The 17,925-nt window shown below is 45.2% G+C and overlaps 1 protein-coding gene across 2 annotated transcripts; it reads right to left on the reverse strand.

The window, feature by feature from the left end:
• Window positions 1–1,866: 1,866 nt before the first annotated feature.
• Window positions 1,867–6,753, reverse strand: TMEM216 (transmembrane protein 216). 2 transcript variants are annotated; one of them, XM_057553121.1, is made up of 5 exons: window positions 6,642–6,753; window positions 5,961–6,062; window positions 5,301–5,393; window positions 2,717–2,918; window positions 1,867–2,453 (listed from the first exon to the last, which is right to left on the reverse strand). In XM_057553121.1, the coding sequence occupies exons 1-5, from the start codon at window positions 6,676–6,678 to the stop codon at window positions 2,438–2,440; spliced, it is 450 nt and encodes a 149-aa protein (XP_057409104.1). In that variant the 5' UTR covers window positions 6,679–6,753; the 3' UTR covers window positions 1,867–2,437. The 2 variants fall into 2 exon arrangements, with proteins under 2 accessions (XP_057409104.1, XP_007174498.1); XM_007174436.2 differs by having other exon boundaries at window positions 6,628–6,701.
• Between the last annotated feature and the right edge of the window lie 11,172 nt (window positions 6,754–17,925).

Consider the following 17,925-nt stretch of genomic DNA (forward strand, 5'->3'; position numbering starts at 1 on the left):
ATGAGCCAGACCTCAGCCCCTAGAGACCACCACTGCAGTCACCTGACAGTTCTAGGCATGAGTGTGGGTATCCTAGCAGGCCTCTGCCAGCTCTTGTGACCAGGGCCTGCTCCTTGGCTCAGTCCTCTCACTGTCCCAGAACGTTAGTCCTTCAGGTGTGTATGGGGTATAGTGGCTTCCCTTGACACTACAGTGAGTACAGCCTCTGACACGTTAACCCTGAAAGACTAGCTGTGCTGATTCCCATCCTCCACTGCCTCAGTTTCTGTTGTGTGATGTTCTACTCTGGTGTGACTAACTGCATCCACACAGCTGACTCCAACAAGCATCAAGAAGAAGAAGCATTTATGGGACTTCCCTGGCGGTCCAGTGGTTAAGACTCCGCGCTTCCACTGCAGGGGCCACGGGTTCGATCCCTGGTCGGGGAACCAAGATCCTGCAAGCTGCACGGCGCGGCCAAAAAAATAATAATAAAATAATAACAGTGAGAAGAATGAGCGTCTGTGGAGCCACGCCTGGGAAACACAACGCGCTAAGCTTCCAGACACCCATGAAGAAAACGTGAGGACTTCCTGTTCTAATCTTAGCCCCATTTTCAATCATTCATTCTTATACTCACGTGGTACCTGTTCAGGAATGGAATTTACTTGATCCAGATTGAGACACGTAAGACAAAGTTTCTAACAAATTAGTAACCAGTTGTATGATGCTTGGCTATGTTGTTACTTCCTCATCTCTAAACCTGCCAAGCTGGGGATGAGATTAAGTTGATCTCTAAAGCCCCTTTGAATTATAAGCCACCTCTAAACTTTCAACTGAGCCTCCCATTCATTTTTCTGTGTTGCTGGGAGGGGGACCTTAACCAATGAAACTCTAAATGAAATAGAGAGGCCATGGAGAATGAGTTCTTCTCCAGTTTGATGCCAGCGATTTCTTCAAAGCAGGGCTAGACAAAAAAGCAGTGTGAGAAGCAGCAGAAAATTAAGGTATTAGTGGGATATGTGATTGAAATGTCAGGGAAGTTCCTATTGGGTTTTTTGTTACTGTTTCATGCTTAATCAGACCTATTAATAGTCTTTGGGTGGACCCCAAAGGCAGCTCTTAGGCAAGGACACCGAGGGTTAGGAAATAAGAAAAAGCATCAGTGCTTTGGAAAGTGGAAACCTACATAGGATGAGAATGAGCCTGATCACAGGAAATAAGCAGTTAAAAACCAGCACCACATTCTTAAAGGCCAATTAGTTTTTACTTTGAGTAAGAGCAGATATTCTAGGGTTCATCTGATAGCAGATGGGCCATATGGCTCAAGGTTTCCTAAAGTGGCTTCTGTTATGGCTTCTTGGGGCTAAAGAATGGCTGCTATCATGCAAGATGAGAAATAGTTTTAAAGACGGTTACTTGGAGAAGGGAATGATTCACTCATTTAGGGCAACATGCCTCCAGCTTAAAGAATACAAGTATGTGTTCCTTTTATATTAACTTGAAATTTTAAAACAAATGACCAAAAAATATTGGTAAGTTTAGAATATGTTCCTTCCAATTACTCATGCCTCATCCTGGAAAGATGACAATTATCTGTAAGAGGAATGAGAGACAAGATGCTGGCTTTGGGGCACAGGTGACGAATGTGAGCAGTCAGGATGACAGATCTGAAGAAGACACAGAAGCTGGCAGGGCCTTTAGGGATTAATTGAGGCTGGAGCTGTGGGAAGAAACTCAGTGGGACACCTTCATCACTGCCTCTGCGTCCACACTGAATCACCAAGCACAGCCGAGAACAAACCGCTGGGATAGTCTCTACCTTCTCTTAAAGTGGAAGAAATTCTAGGGACGGGTGCCGTGAGGAAAAGGCTACTACAACCTCCGCCACAGAAAATACATCTTTATTATAAAATAATGTTTTGTTTCATGATGAGAGTAGAAAAATAACACTGTGAGCTCCAGGGAAAGTTCTGGAGCTCAGTCTCTGAGAAACGGGATGAGCGGCTTTTGCATCACTCTGGGAGCACACCCTCTTGAGGTGCCCCGTGCTCCTGCAGGACGTGGGACACAGCACACACAGGGAGCGTGCAGCTCAGGTCCTGCTGGAAGCCCAAGGAGCCTACACGGTCCACACAAGACGCTCTGGCCACGATGATCAAAGAGGAAAACTTGAGGTCAGAAGGGAATTAATTGGTTCTGAGAAGGGCCAGGATGGCGACAGCCTTGCCCCTCCCTATACTGGAGTGTAGAAGAGTCTCTTGGGCTGATGATCCCGGTTTAGAAGATGGTGCCCAGTGGCCTTATGCTCGGTTTGTTCCCCAAGGTGTCTGTGCTGAGGAAAAGCTGCAACCTTTCCCAGGACAACTTGACCCACCGTTTCTCACTGGTATGGCTAAAGTACCAGAGGTATGTGTGGTCTCAGCCTGTGAGGGCTGCTGGCTGAAATTTTTGTACTTCAAATCCTGTCCATACTGATGGCAGAAAGAAAGAAAGAAACAAAATGTTAAAAGACCAGTGAATGAGAGCAGCTGGCTGGAACTGTTCTATAGTCCAAGCCTCTTGGCCCCAAAGAACGAGGAGAATATCTGCCCTAAGTGGGAAAGGCAGTCCCACGGACACCCTTTTCGCCCTTAAAATCCTCTAGACCCCTCAGGCTTTAGACAAACAATGAATCCCCCCCTGGGATGGGAATCCAGCCCTCAGGTGATGGGAAATGGTCCCTCAGCAGCAGTACCTGGAGAACGCAGCCAGGGTGAGCACCTCAAGCAGCAGCTCTGAGCCACAGAAGAGGAGCAAGATGCCGTTCATGATGGCTTCCAGGCGGAGCACGTAGGTCTGCAGCAGCAGGTAATAGGAGGCCATCATGGCAGATGGGAAGGTCAAGGCCATGCTAATACCAAGCGGCATCTTCCGTTGGCAGAGGTTTCCCTTTGTACCTGTCAGACACAGCCCATGGAGTCACCTCCAAGTGGCCTGCTTTCCTTGGCCTCAGAGGAAAGGCAGGTGGGATGCAATGGACCGGCAAGCAGAGGAAAATGCCCCTGAATGGGGGTGTGCAGGTTTATAAATGCGGCCCCACTGTGTTAAAAACTAGAGGCTTAGGAGCAGCTACAGCACTGCAGTCATTCGCCGAGAGGTCCTGCTTCCAGCCTGGCTCCCAGGCAAGGGACAATGGGCTCTTTATTTGAGGAAAAATTTTGTAAATCATAAAAATAATATATAATCATTGAAAACTTTTCAATTAATATAGAAAATACGGAGTTCCCTGGCAGTCCAGTGGTTAAGACTCCAGGCTTCCACTGCAGGGAGCATGGGTTTGATCCCTGGTTGGGGAACTAAGATCCCACATGCCGTACGGGGCAGCCAAAAAATAGAAAAAAAATATATAAAAGATCATTTTAGAAAATATAGAAACTAAAAGACCACATGACTCAGCCCTTAGAGATAGCCATTATTACAGAATGACGTATACTGTTTCAGACTTCTTTATGTGTATGGTCACATATTACTATTTATTATTCTAAAAATAGAATCATACTCTGCATACTGTTTTGCAACTTATTTAACCATTTAACATAGACATCTTTCCACACATAACTACCTTACCCTTTTTTAACGGCTATGAACAATTTCACTGAACCAATGCCATAATTTATTTAACTAATCCTGTAATGATAGATGTTTAGGTTGTTTCTAATGCTTTGATGTTAAAAAATACATGGCAGGGGCTTCCCTGGTGGCGCAGTGGTTAAGAATCTGCCTGCCAGTGCAGGGGACATGGGTTCGAGCCCTGGTCCGGGAAGATCCCACATGCCGCGGAGCAACTAAGCCCGTGCGCCACAACTACTAAGCCTGTGCTCTAGAGCCCGTGAACCACGACTACTGAGCCCGTGTGCCACAACTACTGAAGCCCGCATGCCTAGAGCCTGTGCTCCACAACAAGAGAAGCCACCGCAATGAGAAGCCCGCGCACCACAACGCAGAGTAGCCCCCGCTCACCACAACTAGAGAAAGCCCGCGCACAGCAACGAAGACCCAACAGCCAAAAATAAATAAAATTTAAAAAATAATACATTTATAAAAAAAAAATACATGGCAATAAATGTTCTCATACAGGTATCTTAGCATATCTGTAGAAGTATCTGTTTTTTTCAACCAGTTTTGGAAGGGAAATTGTTAGGTCTAAGAATACGAATTTTACCTGGTAAAACTATTAGCAAAAAGGTTGTACTAATTTATATTCCCAAAGGGTGTGGGAATATAAATACCCACAAGAGTGTGAGACCATAGAGACCTGTTCCTCACAGCCACTAGAATACTGGGAATTTGGAAACCTTTTTAATCTGATGGGTGAAAATGTTACCTTGTTTTTTCAATTTGCTTTTTGTTAGTGAGTCTGGGCATTTTATCATGTGTATTGGTCCTTTGTAATTATTATGTGAATTGCCCATTAGCGTCCCTTACTAATTTTTTCTTTTTTTTGCTAGTGATTTTTTTTTTTTAAATTTTTACTGGAGTATAGTTACTTTATAATGTTGTGTTAGTTTCTACTGTACAACAAAGTGAATCAGCTATACATATACATATATCGCCTCTTTTTTGGATCTTCTTCCCATTTAGGTCACCACAGCGCATTAAGTAGAGTTCCCTGTGCTATACAGTAGGTTCTCATTAGTTATCTATTTTATACATAGTATCATTAGTGTATATATGTCAATCCCCTTGCTAATTTTTAAAACTAGGTTTTTTTCTTAGCACTTTATGTGAGCCTTCTTTATCCTTTGTTATATGTGTTGAAACTATTTTTTTCCCCTCAGTGTGTGTTTCAACACCGTTTTCAGGGATGAGATATTCTAACTAATAAGGGCTTGCTCTGTATTTCCGGGGATATAAAACTTGTCCTAGAGAAATCCTCATTCAGAGAAGTGGAGGGGATCTTAGTGCTGACCTGTGCAGGCGTCTACTGCCCTGGATAGGCGTCTACTGCCCTGGACATGGAGTTACAACTGAATCTATTCTCCCAAGCAAACCAGTGAGAGGAACCAGGAACTCTTGTAGCAGTTAGACAACTGGGAAGGAACTATCTAATATCTCATGTCACCACCTACTTCTGGCCCTGCAGAGCAACAGACTGATAAATCCTGACCCAAAATATGAAGCAGCTTGAAACTTCAGAGAGGGAGTAACGGGATATACCACCAGATCCAATCTCTTATGGTGAGCATAGGTTATGTGTTGAAACTTTTCCTTGTTAATCAGGTTACAGATACCAGCTCGTCTCATATAAGGAATGGAAATATTCTCTGGACAACACTCACCAAAAAATAGTCGAATTACTTCAATTCCAAGATAAAGGAAGAGCATCACCACATCCAGTACTAGATTGGCTGTTGGATATGGTAGCAGGAGACCTGCCAATACAAAAGTCAGAGCTTGCAAACAACATAGACCAGTACACACAAGAACTCCCACACACCTGGGAATAAAGAGAACACGAGTCTTATCAGCTTTCCATGAACTACTTAGTGAGATGTGGGCAGGATCTGTTAACCTGCTGCAGGATCTGTTAACTCCTGGTGCGGCTACGTCTGTTAGAAGCAGGCTCGTTATTACGGGGTTTTACTCCTAACTCGGAGAGTCTATGGGGACTCCGCTCTCCACAGTAATCAGACGTACATGGGTACACAGGCTGCTGAAGGTCACCAATGGGCTTAAAGTGGAGTTCAGCAAAGAGGTGATGGGGGAGAGTCAGAATGGAAAAGCCCACATTTCCCAAACTCAAGAAAATCTTGCCGAGGGGCTTCTTACTAAATCATTCTCAAGGAAGTCACCTGATGAAGAGACTTCCACCGTGCAGCGAAGAGGAGCCCCAGGGGGCAGAAAAGAATGAAAAACAAGAAGGCTTTTGGTGGCAGCTGGCTCTGGGCTGAAGTGGGGAAGGCATGTTGGGGCAAGGGCAGTCAAACCCCAGGCCTTACCTTTATACAGAAATACGAAGAGTTCCAGCAGGAAACAGGTAGCATAATACCACCCGTTCAGAAAGAACAGGATTTCCAGGGGGGTGGAGGACAACCGTTTACCTGAAAATATGAGCACAGAGAAAAGAGATGGGCTGGAGGGCAGCTCAACCTAAGTTATTTCAATGGTTCTGTGTCTAACTTGGAGGAAACACGAGGTCGCAGCTAGTGGAAAGGGCCACTTGGGGGCACTTCTGATTGCTGATGAGGAGTGCGTGTGTACATACGGTGTGGAGGGGGGTTTCCTCCAATCCCCTTCTTTCCGGAATACCGTCAAACTCGACTCCTTCGGCTTTGGGGCTGAAAGTCAAAGCCTCTCTAAGATCTAACCTCGTCACTATTTGGGAAGGGAAATTGGGGCTCAGAGACCAGCACTGGCCTGTTTGAAGTCACGCTGCAAATTCGCAACTGAGCTGGCCTAGAATAGGCCCAGCCAAGGATTGGGGGGTATCTGAGACCCGCACCTCGAGACCTTCAGACACTCAGGGTGGGTGAGTCCGCCAAACCCTGCTTTGGACAAGTGAGGAGTGATGTCCCTAACACCCGAGAATGAAGGGTTTAGGTCGAGCACTGGGAGAGAAGGTTGGGGGGCGGGTACTGAGGAGAGCAGGACCAGCGACTCACACACCTCCGGAATCTCACCTCGCGGCGCCATCTTCAGTCCCCATGGAAACTGCATACGCGGCTACAGCTACTCCTGGAGCAGCGAGGCGTTGCCGGAAGCTGGGGACGGAGCGGCCCTCGATTCTGGCCTCTCTACCCGCCTACCTCACTCTATGGTTACGTGGTGCCTGGGCTGTCTCGGTGCCGTCCGCGCGTGCCAGCAAATTGCTTTCGCTGGGGTTTCGGCTGCAGACTTGAGAGAGAATAGTGGCCGCCCACCGAGCAGTTGTCCTCAGGACCCCGGGGGCGGGAGCGGCTCTTGCGCTTCCCCATCCCAGGTTTACAATAAGTCGTCTGAGTATAGCCAGTAGTGGTAATGTGACCGCAGGATTGGCAAATAGGCCCCGGCCCCAAGATTCTCTTTACTAACAACGGTCTGAAAATGAGAAACGGTGTGCACGACAGTGCTATGCAAATGCGCGGTGGGGTTTGGGGTCTTTTGTCTAGCAAGCAGTCTTTTTTTTTGGGGGGGGGAAGGGTAGTAGGGGGTTTTGTGCCTCCGATTTATGAACCAGGTAGTTAGCAGATACCAAAATTAATCGGAACTAGAGGCTCCTTTCAAGGAGCATAAGTGAGACAGGAAGATGAAACATGATCACCAGGTGACCCGTGACGTGTATGGGAGTTGAGAAAACAAAGTACTTTGTGTCTGGCGTAATTCCATTTAGCATGTTTTCACGGTTCATTCATGTTGTAGCATAGATCAGAAGTTCATTCCTTTTTATGGCTGAATAATATTCGTGTGTGTGTGTGTGTACACCACATTTTGTTTATACATCTGTTGAGGAGTGGACACGGATTTCAGTCTTTGGGCTAGAAAAATGCTGCAGTGAACATCGTTATAGAAGTATCTGTGGAAGCCTCTGTTTTCAGTTCCTTTGAATATATATCTAGGAGCGGAATTACTGAGTGTTTTGGTAACTGTATGTTTAACTTTTTGAGGAACCGTCAAACTATTTTCCACGGTGTCTGTAACCGTTTTAGATTCCACCAGCGCTGAACAAGGGTCCCAATTTCTCTGCGTCCTCACCAACACTTTTTATTTTGTTTTTAAAATTGTTATTGTCACTATCCTAGTAGGTGTGAAGTGATATCTCATTGTGGCTTGGACCTGGGATCCTTTGCTGGAGTGCTTGCACCTGGACAAACATCTCCCCAAGCAAAAGAATACAAAGAAACTATAAGGGACTGAAAATAACTGCATGCACGCACGGTTTGGACAAATTATGAACAATAAGATACAAAAAGGCCAAAACCCAACTGCTGCTTTTGACTGGGGGTGGGGGGGCAGAAGCAGGGTACTGCGCATGATCCCTGCACACAGCACCACCGAGGGGGTAGGCAGACCACCAAAGCCACCCCTCCGGCCGGACCCACCCCTACCCTCACCCTATTTAAGGAACCAGCTCACTCACGCCCCCTCTTTGGGGAGTGAGCAAGGGCACCTGTTTCTTGTTCTCACTCCCTCATGCTGCAGCATGAGTTCCAGTAAAGCTTTGCCTAAATTCCTCATCTGGCCTCTTATCAATTTCTGTTGATTAAGGAGTTCAAGGACTCAAGTTGGTAACAGCTGCACCAATTTACATTGCCACCAACAGTGCAGGAGGGTTCCCTTTTCTCCCCATCCTCAACATCGCTCGTTATTTGTTGTCTTTCTTTTTTTTTTTTTTTGGCAGCATCAGGTCTTTGTTGCAGGATCTACGTCGCGGCATGAAGGATCTTCCAGTTGCAGCACGCGGGCTTAGTTGCCCCGCAGGCTTAGTTGCCCCGTGGCATGTGGGATCTTAGTTCCCTGACCAGGGATCGAACCTGCACCTCCTGCATTGGAAGGCGGATTCTTAACCACTGGACCACCAGGTAAGTCCCTGTTGTCTTTTTGGTAATAGCCATTCTGACAGTTGTGAGGTGATATCTCATTGTGGTTTTGATTTGCATTCTGAGTGACTAACCTTTCAGACAGTGCTGTACTCCTAGCTAGTTGGGGTGGAGGCGAGGGTCAGTAATTGTTTTTTCTGGGCTGAAAGGAGAAGCAGCAGAAGCAATTCCCTGAAACTGGAGAGAGTAATATGCATGGAGAAGTCCCACCAGGAGCTGTGAAAGTCTGAAAAACTGGTGAATTTATATCTGAGCTCCTCCCCTCCCCTCTCCTCTGCACTCTGATCTCTGCTTGTGCCTCCCCTTGGAACTGAACTGCAAGCCTGGGGGGCTTCCTTTAGTGTCAGCGGAGCAAGGCACACAGCAAGGCTGGGAGGGGTGGAAAGGGCTCTGGAGCCAGCACATCTGCCTCCACTGCCTGCTAGACAAGAGTTAGGCAAGTTCCTTCTGTGAACCTCAGATGTCCAACTCTAAAAGGAAGGTGGGCCAGCTGTTTGTTTTTGTAAGTAAAGTTTTTTGGGGGAACACAGGCACACCCACAGATTTACATTTTGTATACAGCTGCATTCATGCTACAGGCTTTCATGCTAAGTTAAATAGTTGCAACAGAGACTATATGGCCCATGGGCTTAAATACTTACCATCTGGCCCTTTAAGAAAAACTTTGCTGACCCCTGTCATAGAGGATGGCAAGGATTAACATGCCACAACTCCACAGGTGCTACAAGTAGGCAATAAGATTGAGTTACTCACAGCACAGCAAACAGCAGGAGCATCATCATGGCAGCCTGTTTCCCCAGTACCCACGTCCTATGAGTGACACAGTGAGCCCCAGTGGTGGAGCACACAGTGGGTTATGCCACATCTGAGGAGCCCAGGGCCAAGGGCTCAGAACCTTTTTTAGCAAGCAGCAAATAAGCCAGGCTCCCCCTACTCTGGGGGAGGGAACAATTACCCTGTAGTCACACTGTGGTGGCCTTGGCCTACCTAATTGCCTATGTGCTCAGTGTCAGGAGACAGGCCTTTCGTTTTGGAGTTTTCAGCAAAAACAACGTGCAGATCATTGTTGCTTTTGTTGTGGTCCTCCATTTACAATGCTTGGTGTCAGTCTATTTATCTCTTGTAAATATAAAATACAGTGTGTGTGTGTGAAAAAAAAAAAAAGACCCAGGAACTAGGAGAAGGAAAAGGTTTATGATGCTTCTATTTTTTTTTAAAATTTCTTTTGACTTATTCGTAAGCTATAGAGAAAATTGAAAAAATAAAAAAATGAAATAAAATAAAATGGATAACCAACAAGGACCTACTGTATAGCACAGGGAACTCTGCTCAATGTTATGTAACAACCTAAATGGGAAAAGAATTTGAAAAAGAATAGCTACATGTATATGTATAACTGAATCACTTTACTGTACACCTGAAACTAAGGCAACATTGTTAATCACCTATACTCCAATATAAAATAAAAAGTTAAAAACAAAAAAACAAAAAAAACAACGTGCAGGGGCTTCCCTGGTGGTGCAGTGGTTAAGAACCTGCCTGCCAATGCAGGGGACACGGGTTCGAGCCCTGGTCCAGGAAGATCCCACATGCCGTGGAGCATCTAAGCCCATGCGCCACAACTACTGAGCCCACGTGCTACAACTACTGAAGCCCACGCGCCTAGAGCCCGTGCTCCACAACAAGACAAGCCACTGCAATGAGAAGCCCGCGCACCACAACGAAGAGTAACCCCTACTCGCCGCAACTAGAGAAAGCCCGCGTGCAGCAATGAAGACCCAGTGCAGCCAAAAATAAATAAATAAAATAAATAAATTTGTAAAAAAAAAAAAAAAACGTGTGCAGGGATGCTAGGGCCCAAGGCAGGCTGCCTCTCCCGCTATCCAGTGCCCCTGGTAAATCAGTTATTTCTAGTAGGCTTTTGTGATTCTTTTGGGTTTTAATGTACATAATATCACATTATCAGAAAGTATAGTTTTACTTCTTCCTTTTCAATCCCTGTACCTTCGATTTCTTTTTATTACCTTATTGCACTGGCCAGGACCTTCAGTATAATGTTGAATAGAAGTGGTGATAATAGATATTCTTGTCTTACTCCTAACATCAGGGGAAAGTATTTATTTATTTAATAAATTTATTTTATTTTTGGCTGCATTGGGTCTTCGTGGCTTCGCGCAGGCTTTCTCTAGTTGCAGTGAGCAGGGGCTACTCTTCATTGTGGTGCTTGGGCTTCTCATTGCGGTGGCTTCTCTTGTTGTGGAGCATGGGCTCTAGGCACGCCGGCTTCAGTAGTGTGGCACGTGAGCTCAGTAGTTGTGGCTCTCAGGCTCTAGAGTGCAGGCTCAGTAGTTGTGGCACACAGGCTTAGTTGCTCCGCAGCATGTGGGATCTTCCCGGACCAGGGCTCAAACCCATGTCCCCTGCATTGTCAGGCGGATTCCCAACCACTGCGCCACCAGGGAAGTCCCTGATACATTTTATTGATACTGTCTCTGCATCTGTTGAGATGATCATATGCTTTCCTCCCTTTATTCTGCTAATGTTATGAATTACATTGATTTGCAAAGGTATAATCAACCTTGCCTTCCTGGAAAGAAACCAATATGGTTGTGATATTGAACAGAAAAGAGTTGACATAGCAGGCCTGAGACTGCTATCCTTAGAAAGTCCTACTTGCAAGGTTGGCCTTTGCCTGGGTCTGGGAACTTGTATTTCAGAAGGGTTTCCACCAATCCAAAGCAGCTCACTGTCTCTAAAATGTTAGTACAAACTATGTGGTTTATGCTGAACACCTGCTTCCTTCTGGAGTCTGGAATTTTGGTACATGCTAACTATTCTTAGTTTGCAGAGAATTTTTATCATGAATGAGTGTTGAATTTTGTCACAGATACAGCTAATTAATGATCAAATGTTTTTTCCCCTTTATTCTACTGATTTGGTGAATTTCACTCATTGATTTTTAGTTTTTTTTTTTTTTTGCTGCTCCCTGCAGCATGGGGGATCTTAGTTCCCCGACCAGGGATGGAACCTGTGCCCCCTGCAGTGGAAGCAGAGTCTTAACCACTGGACCGCCAGGGAAGTCCCTGATTTTTAGATGTTAAACCAACCTTACATTCCTGGGATAAACTCCACTTGGTCAGTCTAGCTGAAGATTAATCAACTAACTTTTCAAAGAATTAACTTTTAGTTTCGTATATTTTTCTCTATTATTTACCCACGTTCTGTTTTTTTCTGGTTGTACATTTAGCCTTCTTTCTTTCTACTTACTTTGGGCTTAATTTGCTCTTTTTTCTAGTTTAACGTGAAAACTTAGACCGTTGGTTTTAGATCTTTCTTCTTTTCTGATGAAATCTGCATCATATGCACTTAAAATGTATTTTCATCACGATGTAGTTCAAAGTACTTGCTAATTTCTCTTATGGTTTCTTCTTTGATCGATGATTATTTACAAGTGTATTATTTAACTTGTAAATATTTAATGGTTTCCTAGTGTGGCAGTTATCAACATATTGCTCCTCAGCTCCAGATAAACACTTCGGTACCTGTTCTGCGGTAATGGACTAGACTGGAAGCATTTCTCCATTACGGTGAGCACAGTGTTAGGCTCTGTCAGTAGAGGGCACTGGATGGACAGTGCAGGAAGAAAGGGGCTTTTCTTCCTGGTTCCAGCGTGCTGTGTTGTGATTTTTCTTGCTCCTGCTGCACAGTCTGTCAGAGGTGCATGTGTGTGGGGACTTCCACTGGTGCTCTGCCCCAGCTGCATGCCAAGGGGCTGTGGGGCTCACTGGTCTCCTAGGTGATCACCTTGCCTCTGCCCCACACCTGCAGCAGCATCCTGATCCCCTGTGTACCCCTGCCCACCAGCCTTGGCTTGCTGCACCCCAAAGGGTTGTTTCCCAGGGATTTTCTGGTGTGGACACCACACTCTCCAGACTCTGCCTTTGCAGCAGTGCCCCAGTTCCTCTGTAACCCACCCACCAGCCTTGGGTCACTTCATAAAAGTGAAGTTTCCTGGGGTCCTCCCAACAGAGACATGGTGTGTTCCTCAGGGCATTCTGCATAGCATTGCATCTGACCAAGATCCTCATTTCACAGCAAAGGAAGTGTGGCAACGGGCTTATGCCTGTGCAAATAACTGGTCTTACTACACATACTTTGTCACCTGGAATAAGGTGGTTTAATTGAAAAGTAGAATGGTTTACTGAAGACTCAGTTATGGCCCCAGTTGGGAGACAACACCCTGAAATGATGGGGCTTCTAATTTACAGAATGAAGTATGTCTTTGAATCAGAGACTATTATATGGTACTGTCAACCCCCTGGCCAGCACACATGGGTCCAGGAATCAAGGGGTGGGAGAGGAATGACTCCTCTCACTATTATACCTAATAACCCACCCACAGAGTTTTTGCCTCTTATCTTGAAAAATTAGAGCCTGCTGATTTGGAGATCTTAGTTCTCAAGTGAGTAATATTCCATAAGGGGACACAACAATGGTACCACTGAATTGGAAAATGAGATTGCCACCTGGCCAATTTGGGGTCCTTATGCCACTAAACCAATGACCCCCCCCAAAAAAAGGGGAGGGGGGTTCCAACCTACTGGTTGGAACGACTGATCTGAGTCCCAAGGGGAAACTGGGCTGCTGCTACACAATGGAGGCAAGGAGGACTATGTCTGGAACCCAGAGGATTCTCTGGGGCACCTATTAGTATATCCATGGCCGCCCCCAGAAGTAGGACTCAGATCATTTAGGAATGGGGGTTTGGGTCACTCTACCAGTTAAAGATCCCGTAGCAGCAGCAGAAGCTCTAGCTGAGGGCAAAGGAAATATGGAATGGGCAGCTGAAGAAGCAAGCCATGGATATTAACTATGACCTTGTGAACAGTTACAACAGTGACCAATTACAAAAATGAGGGCTGTGGTAGCTTTGTGTATGTTTCTTTGCTTCTTGTATGCGTGTGTTTATTTGTATATACTGACCATTTTCTCCTTTTTACCTCTCTATTTACAATTTGTTGGAGGTCAACTTTATAATTTTTAAAAATAAATCTATATTTTACTTATGTATATTTGGCTGCATTGGGTCTTCATTGCTGCATGTAGGCTTTCTCTAGTTGTGGCGAGCGGGGGCTACTCTTCGTTGCGGTGCGCAGGCTTCTCATTGCAGTGGCTTCTCTTGTTGTGGAGCACGGGCTCTAGGCACACGGGCTTCAGTAGTTGTGGCACACGGGCTCAGCAGTTGTGGCACGTGGGCTCAATAGTTGTGGCTCACGGGCTCTAGAGCGAAGGCTCAGTAGGTGTGGCGCATGGGCTTAGTTGCTCTGTGGCATGTGGGATCTTCCCGGACCAGGGCTCGAACCTGTGTCCCCTGCATTGGCCGGCGGATTCTTAACCACTGCGCTACCAGGGAAGCCCCAACTTTATAATTTAATCTTTAGGTAATAGAACATTTAGTGGGACCACGACAAAATTTGTGGAGTAATTAATACAGTCAGTGATGGATACAGTGACTGTTGGGACTGTATGTCTTCTCATTTGGGGGGAGGAGTGAGAACGTCATTTTTAAGAAGGATAGATATATGTTGTTAGTAGGAATATGGAAGTTCAAATATGTGTAGAATGGTGCATGAAAAAAGATGGACATTACCTCCACATTCACCTGCAGAACCTGTCCTGTGATGGCGGTACTGGAATCAGCATTTCTCCCTTACAGTGAGCACAGTGGTAATCTCTATCAGTAGAGGGTGCTGCAGGGATACTGAAGGAAGGAAAGGGCTTGTCTTCCTGGCTCCAGTGAGCTCTGGTTTGCTTTTCCTTGCTCACGCGCTGTGGTCTATTAGGGGTGCAAGTGCGCTGTGTGAGGGGACATCTAGAATATCGGGTGGTGCTCTCCTCCAGCCACATGCCAAGAGAGGCGCTCCCTCGGCAACCTCGCAAACCTGGTCCACACCCGGTGACCAGTTTGCTGTGGCCCTCCTGTCAAGGATACTGCATGCTCCAGGCCTTGCACCCGTGGCAACTCCCTAACTGTGCCCTTGCCCCCTCAGCCTTGTCTGTCTATGCCCTGGATTGGTTTTCCCGAAGCCCGCCAGGCATGGACAGCGTGTGTGCACAGCGGAGCCCCAGTTCCGTGTGTCTGCTCACCAACCTTGGCTTTTCTCCCCAGAGGGTAGGTTCCCATGGTCCTCCATGCCCTGCGTGGACATCATACACTCCAGGCCTTGAGCACACAGTGCACTCCAACTCTTTTGGTGCCCCTGCCCAACAGCCTTGGCTCACCTGTGCCCTGGAGGGTTGTTTCCTGGGATCCTCCCTATGTGGAAAATGTGTGCTCTGGGCTTGGTGCCTATAGGTTGTGTCCCTACGTTCCCTGTGCGCCTGCCCATCAGCCTCAGCTTGCCTGTGTCCTGGAGGGTTGTTTCTTGCTTGGCAACTGTGAACCAGCTCTGGCCTGGGCAAACCAGTGAACCTGTCCACCAGCCAGTAGGCTGCCATGAGGTCTGAACCCCAGCCTTGGGGGTGGGGGACCTATGAAGTTTGTCCTCAGCCCTCAGGTACCCTTTTAGAGTTCTCTTTACCTCTTTATAGTTCTCCTCGTATAATTTAATGATTCTATATATTAACCCTGCCATGTTTAAATTACTGGGGGGTTCCATCTCCTGATTGGACTTAGACTGAACCACCAAGCTATCTTACTGTTACTAATTTCTAACTCAATTCCATTATTGTCAGAGGACATACTCTTTATCCTTTTAATTTATTCCTTTAAATGTACTGAGAATTGTTTTATGGCTCAGCATGCGGCTTATACCGAATATTCTGTGTACTTGAAAAAAATCTGCATCTTATATTCATATGTATTATTAAAAAATTAATAGGAAAAACATTTAAAAATAGTCTTTATATTTACTCAGATACTATTTCTGATGTGCTCCATCCCTTTCTGAGGATCTGAGTTTCCCTCTGTTATCACTCCCCTTCAAGCCAAATAACCCCTTTAACATTTCTTACAGCGTAGGATTGTTGGCAATGAATTCTCTTAGTTTTATCTGAAAACGTCTTTATTTCAACCTCTTTCTTTAAGTATAGTTTTGGTAAATTTAGATTTCTGAGTTAACCTTCTTTTTCTTGTAGCATTTTAGAGATGTTGTTACACTCTCCTCTGGCCTCTGATTTCTGGTGAGAAGGCAGCTGTTAATTGTTGTTCCTCTGTATGTGGTGTGTTGTTTTTCTCTTGCTTTCAGGATTTGCTCTTCATCTTTAGCTTTCAGTAATTTGACTATAATGTTCCTAGATGTGGCCTTTCGGTGTTAACCAAGGTGGCTTTGTGGAGTATCTAAAATCTGTAAATTTCTTTCATCAAATTTGGGAAATTTTTGAATGTGTTTTAAGTATTTTTTTCTGCTTTCTTCCTTCTCTTTGCCTTCTAGGACTCCAATCACGTATCTGTCAGACTGTTTGACCTTATCTAACTGGTCTGTGAGTCTTTTCTAAAAATCCTGTTTTCCTTTGTCCTACAGCATGGGTAATTTCTATTGGTTTATCTTCTAGTTCATTGACCCATTCTGTAATCACCTCTTTTGCTGTTAAATCCATCCATTTAATTTAAAAATTTTCAGTTACTGTGACTTTTATTTCCGGCGTTTCTATTTTTCAAAAGTCATTTGTTTCTATGCTCAGGTAGTAGGTTGCCTATCTTCTTATTCACTGAGAACATACTTTCCTTGCTGCTTTAATATCCTGGTATGTTAATTCCAGTATCTGGATCACCTCAGTGTTGGTGTCAGTTTTCAACGTTAAACTGTGGAGACTCTGGTTTCTATTATTTGTCTCCAAAGAGTGATGGTTCTTTTATTAGGCAATTAGCTTGGGTGGATATACAGTGCAAATCACACTTATGGGGTGGCAGCTCCAATCTTAGTTTAGATTTTCAGTCTTCAGCTGAGCTGCCTTGAGTCTGATCGGCACATTTGTGGTCCAGAGTTTGCGCAGAGATGTGGCCGGACAGAACTTGGGGATTCCCCTCTCTCTGGCTCTTGCCTTCTGAGACTCCCATCTTTCCCTCCAGGGGCTTCAGTTGCCCTGGCTCAGTACTCGTACTGTGATTTTCCGCCAGCATATTGTACCTACTACTTTGTCAGCTGCTAAGTTACAAGCAGCAAAAACAGGGAACTTTCTCTGCACAATCCTCTTCTGAGTGTGAACTCCCCACCAAACTTTCTGCTTCCCTTCATTCTCCAGTGTCTTCAAGTAGCTGTTTTTCGTATTATGTCCAGATTTTACAGTTGTTGTTTGTGGAGGGGTCATTCCCAAGCATCTTACTCAGCCATTATTAGAAGTCCATAGGTGTAGTTTAAATATTTAATCTATTTCCTCCATATTTCCCTCTATTTCTTGAGCATATCAATCAGTTTAAACTCCTTGTCAACTTTCTCCAATATCTGGCTCACCTGTTTCTATTTCCTACTTTTGCTCTGGTTTCAAATAATATCTCTTGACTTGCTAGTAATTTTTATTAGATCCAGAAATTGTGTATAAAAAAATCAGAGCATCTCTAGATGTTTTTTCTTCCACTCTTTCCTCTGCTACGCAAATAGAATGGGGGCCGATCACCTTAATCCACTCAGGGACTACATGGTCTGCGGCTACACTGTGAGTTTGATAAGCCTCAGTCTACCTGTTTCACCTTGTTCCTAGTAAGGAGGCCCCCTGAGCTTGCAACTGAAAGCCCTGTGTGTTCACCAGTCCCCTCCCCCTGGTGGGTCCTGAATTCTAATCATCAGCACAATAAGCCTGCCAAAAATTCGATTCTGCTTTTCAGAGGTTTGAGGCTTAGCTTTCCATAGCCTCTGGCCCTACACAGCTTCAGAATTTGGTAAGTATCTTGAACAGAAAATGTGTTGTTCTTAAGGCTCTTCCAGTCCCCAGCTTTGTTCCTCCAGTGTCATGAGAGCACTAAGCTCAGCTGGCTTCTCTGGTCCCCGGCTGCAACCCTCTTGTCTGGGCAATGCTTGGATTCTCAGCCTCTTGCTCAAACCCAGAGTCAGCAAATGCTCCCAGGGGAAAATGTGCTGCAAACTGTCAGCTCACGTCTCTATGATTCGCTCTACTTCAAAATTTTAGGCCTTTTAATCCTCTTTCCTTCAGCAATTCTCTAAGGCCTTTTATAAAGACAATTTTTATATTTTATCTGGTTTTTCTAGTTCTTGAGTAGAGCATTGGGCAGCCAGAAGCAACTCCATGCTACTAAAAGTCTCTAAGCACTTTTAAAGTGTTTATTTTCTTCCTCTGATCTTTGAAAACTGACTGTCCCCAAGCAGTCAATTTATATCACAACTTAAAAATATATTCCTACTGCTAAGTGGAAAAAAAAAAAGCAAACTAT

The sequence above is a fragment of the Balaenoptera acutorostrata genome, chromosome 9, assembly GCF_949987535.1.
Source record: "Balaenoptera acutorostrata chromosome 9, mBalAcu1.1, whole genome shotgun sequence".
Classification (NCBI taxonomy): Eukaryota; Metazoa; Chordata; class Mammalia; order Artiodactyla; family Balaenopteridae; genus Balaenoptera; species Balaenoptera acutorostrata.

Coding starts and splice junctions, on each gene's coding strand:
- TMEM216 (XM_057553121.1), bottom strand. CDS start 6,678: ATGCAGTTTCCATGGGGACTGAAGATGGCGCCGCGAG. Junction 6,063..6,641: donor ACTGAAGATGGCGCCGCGAG/GTGAGATTCCGG, acceptor TCATATTTTCAG/GTAAACGGTTGTCCTCCACC. Junction 5,394..5,960: donor CTTCGTATTTCTGTATAAAG/GTAAGGCCTGGG, acceptor TTGTATTGGCAG/GTCTCCTGCTACCATATCCA.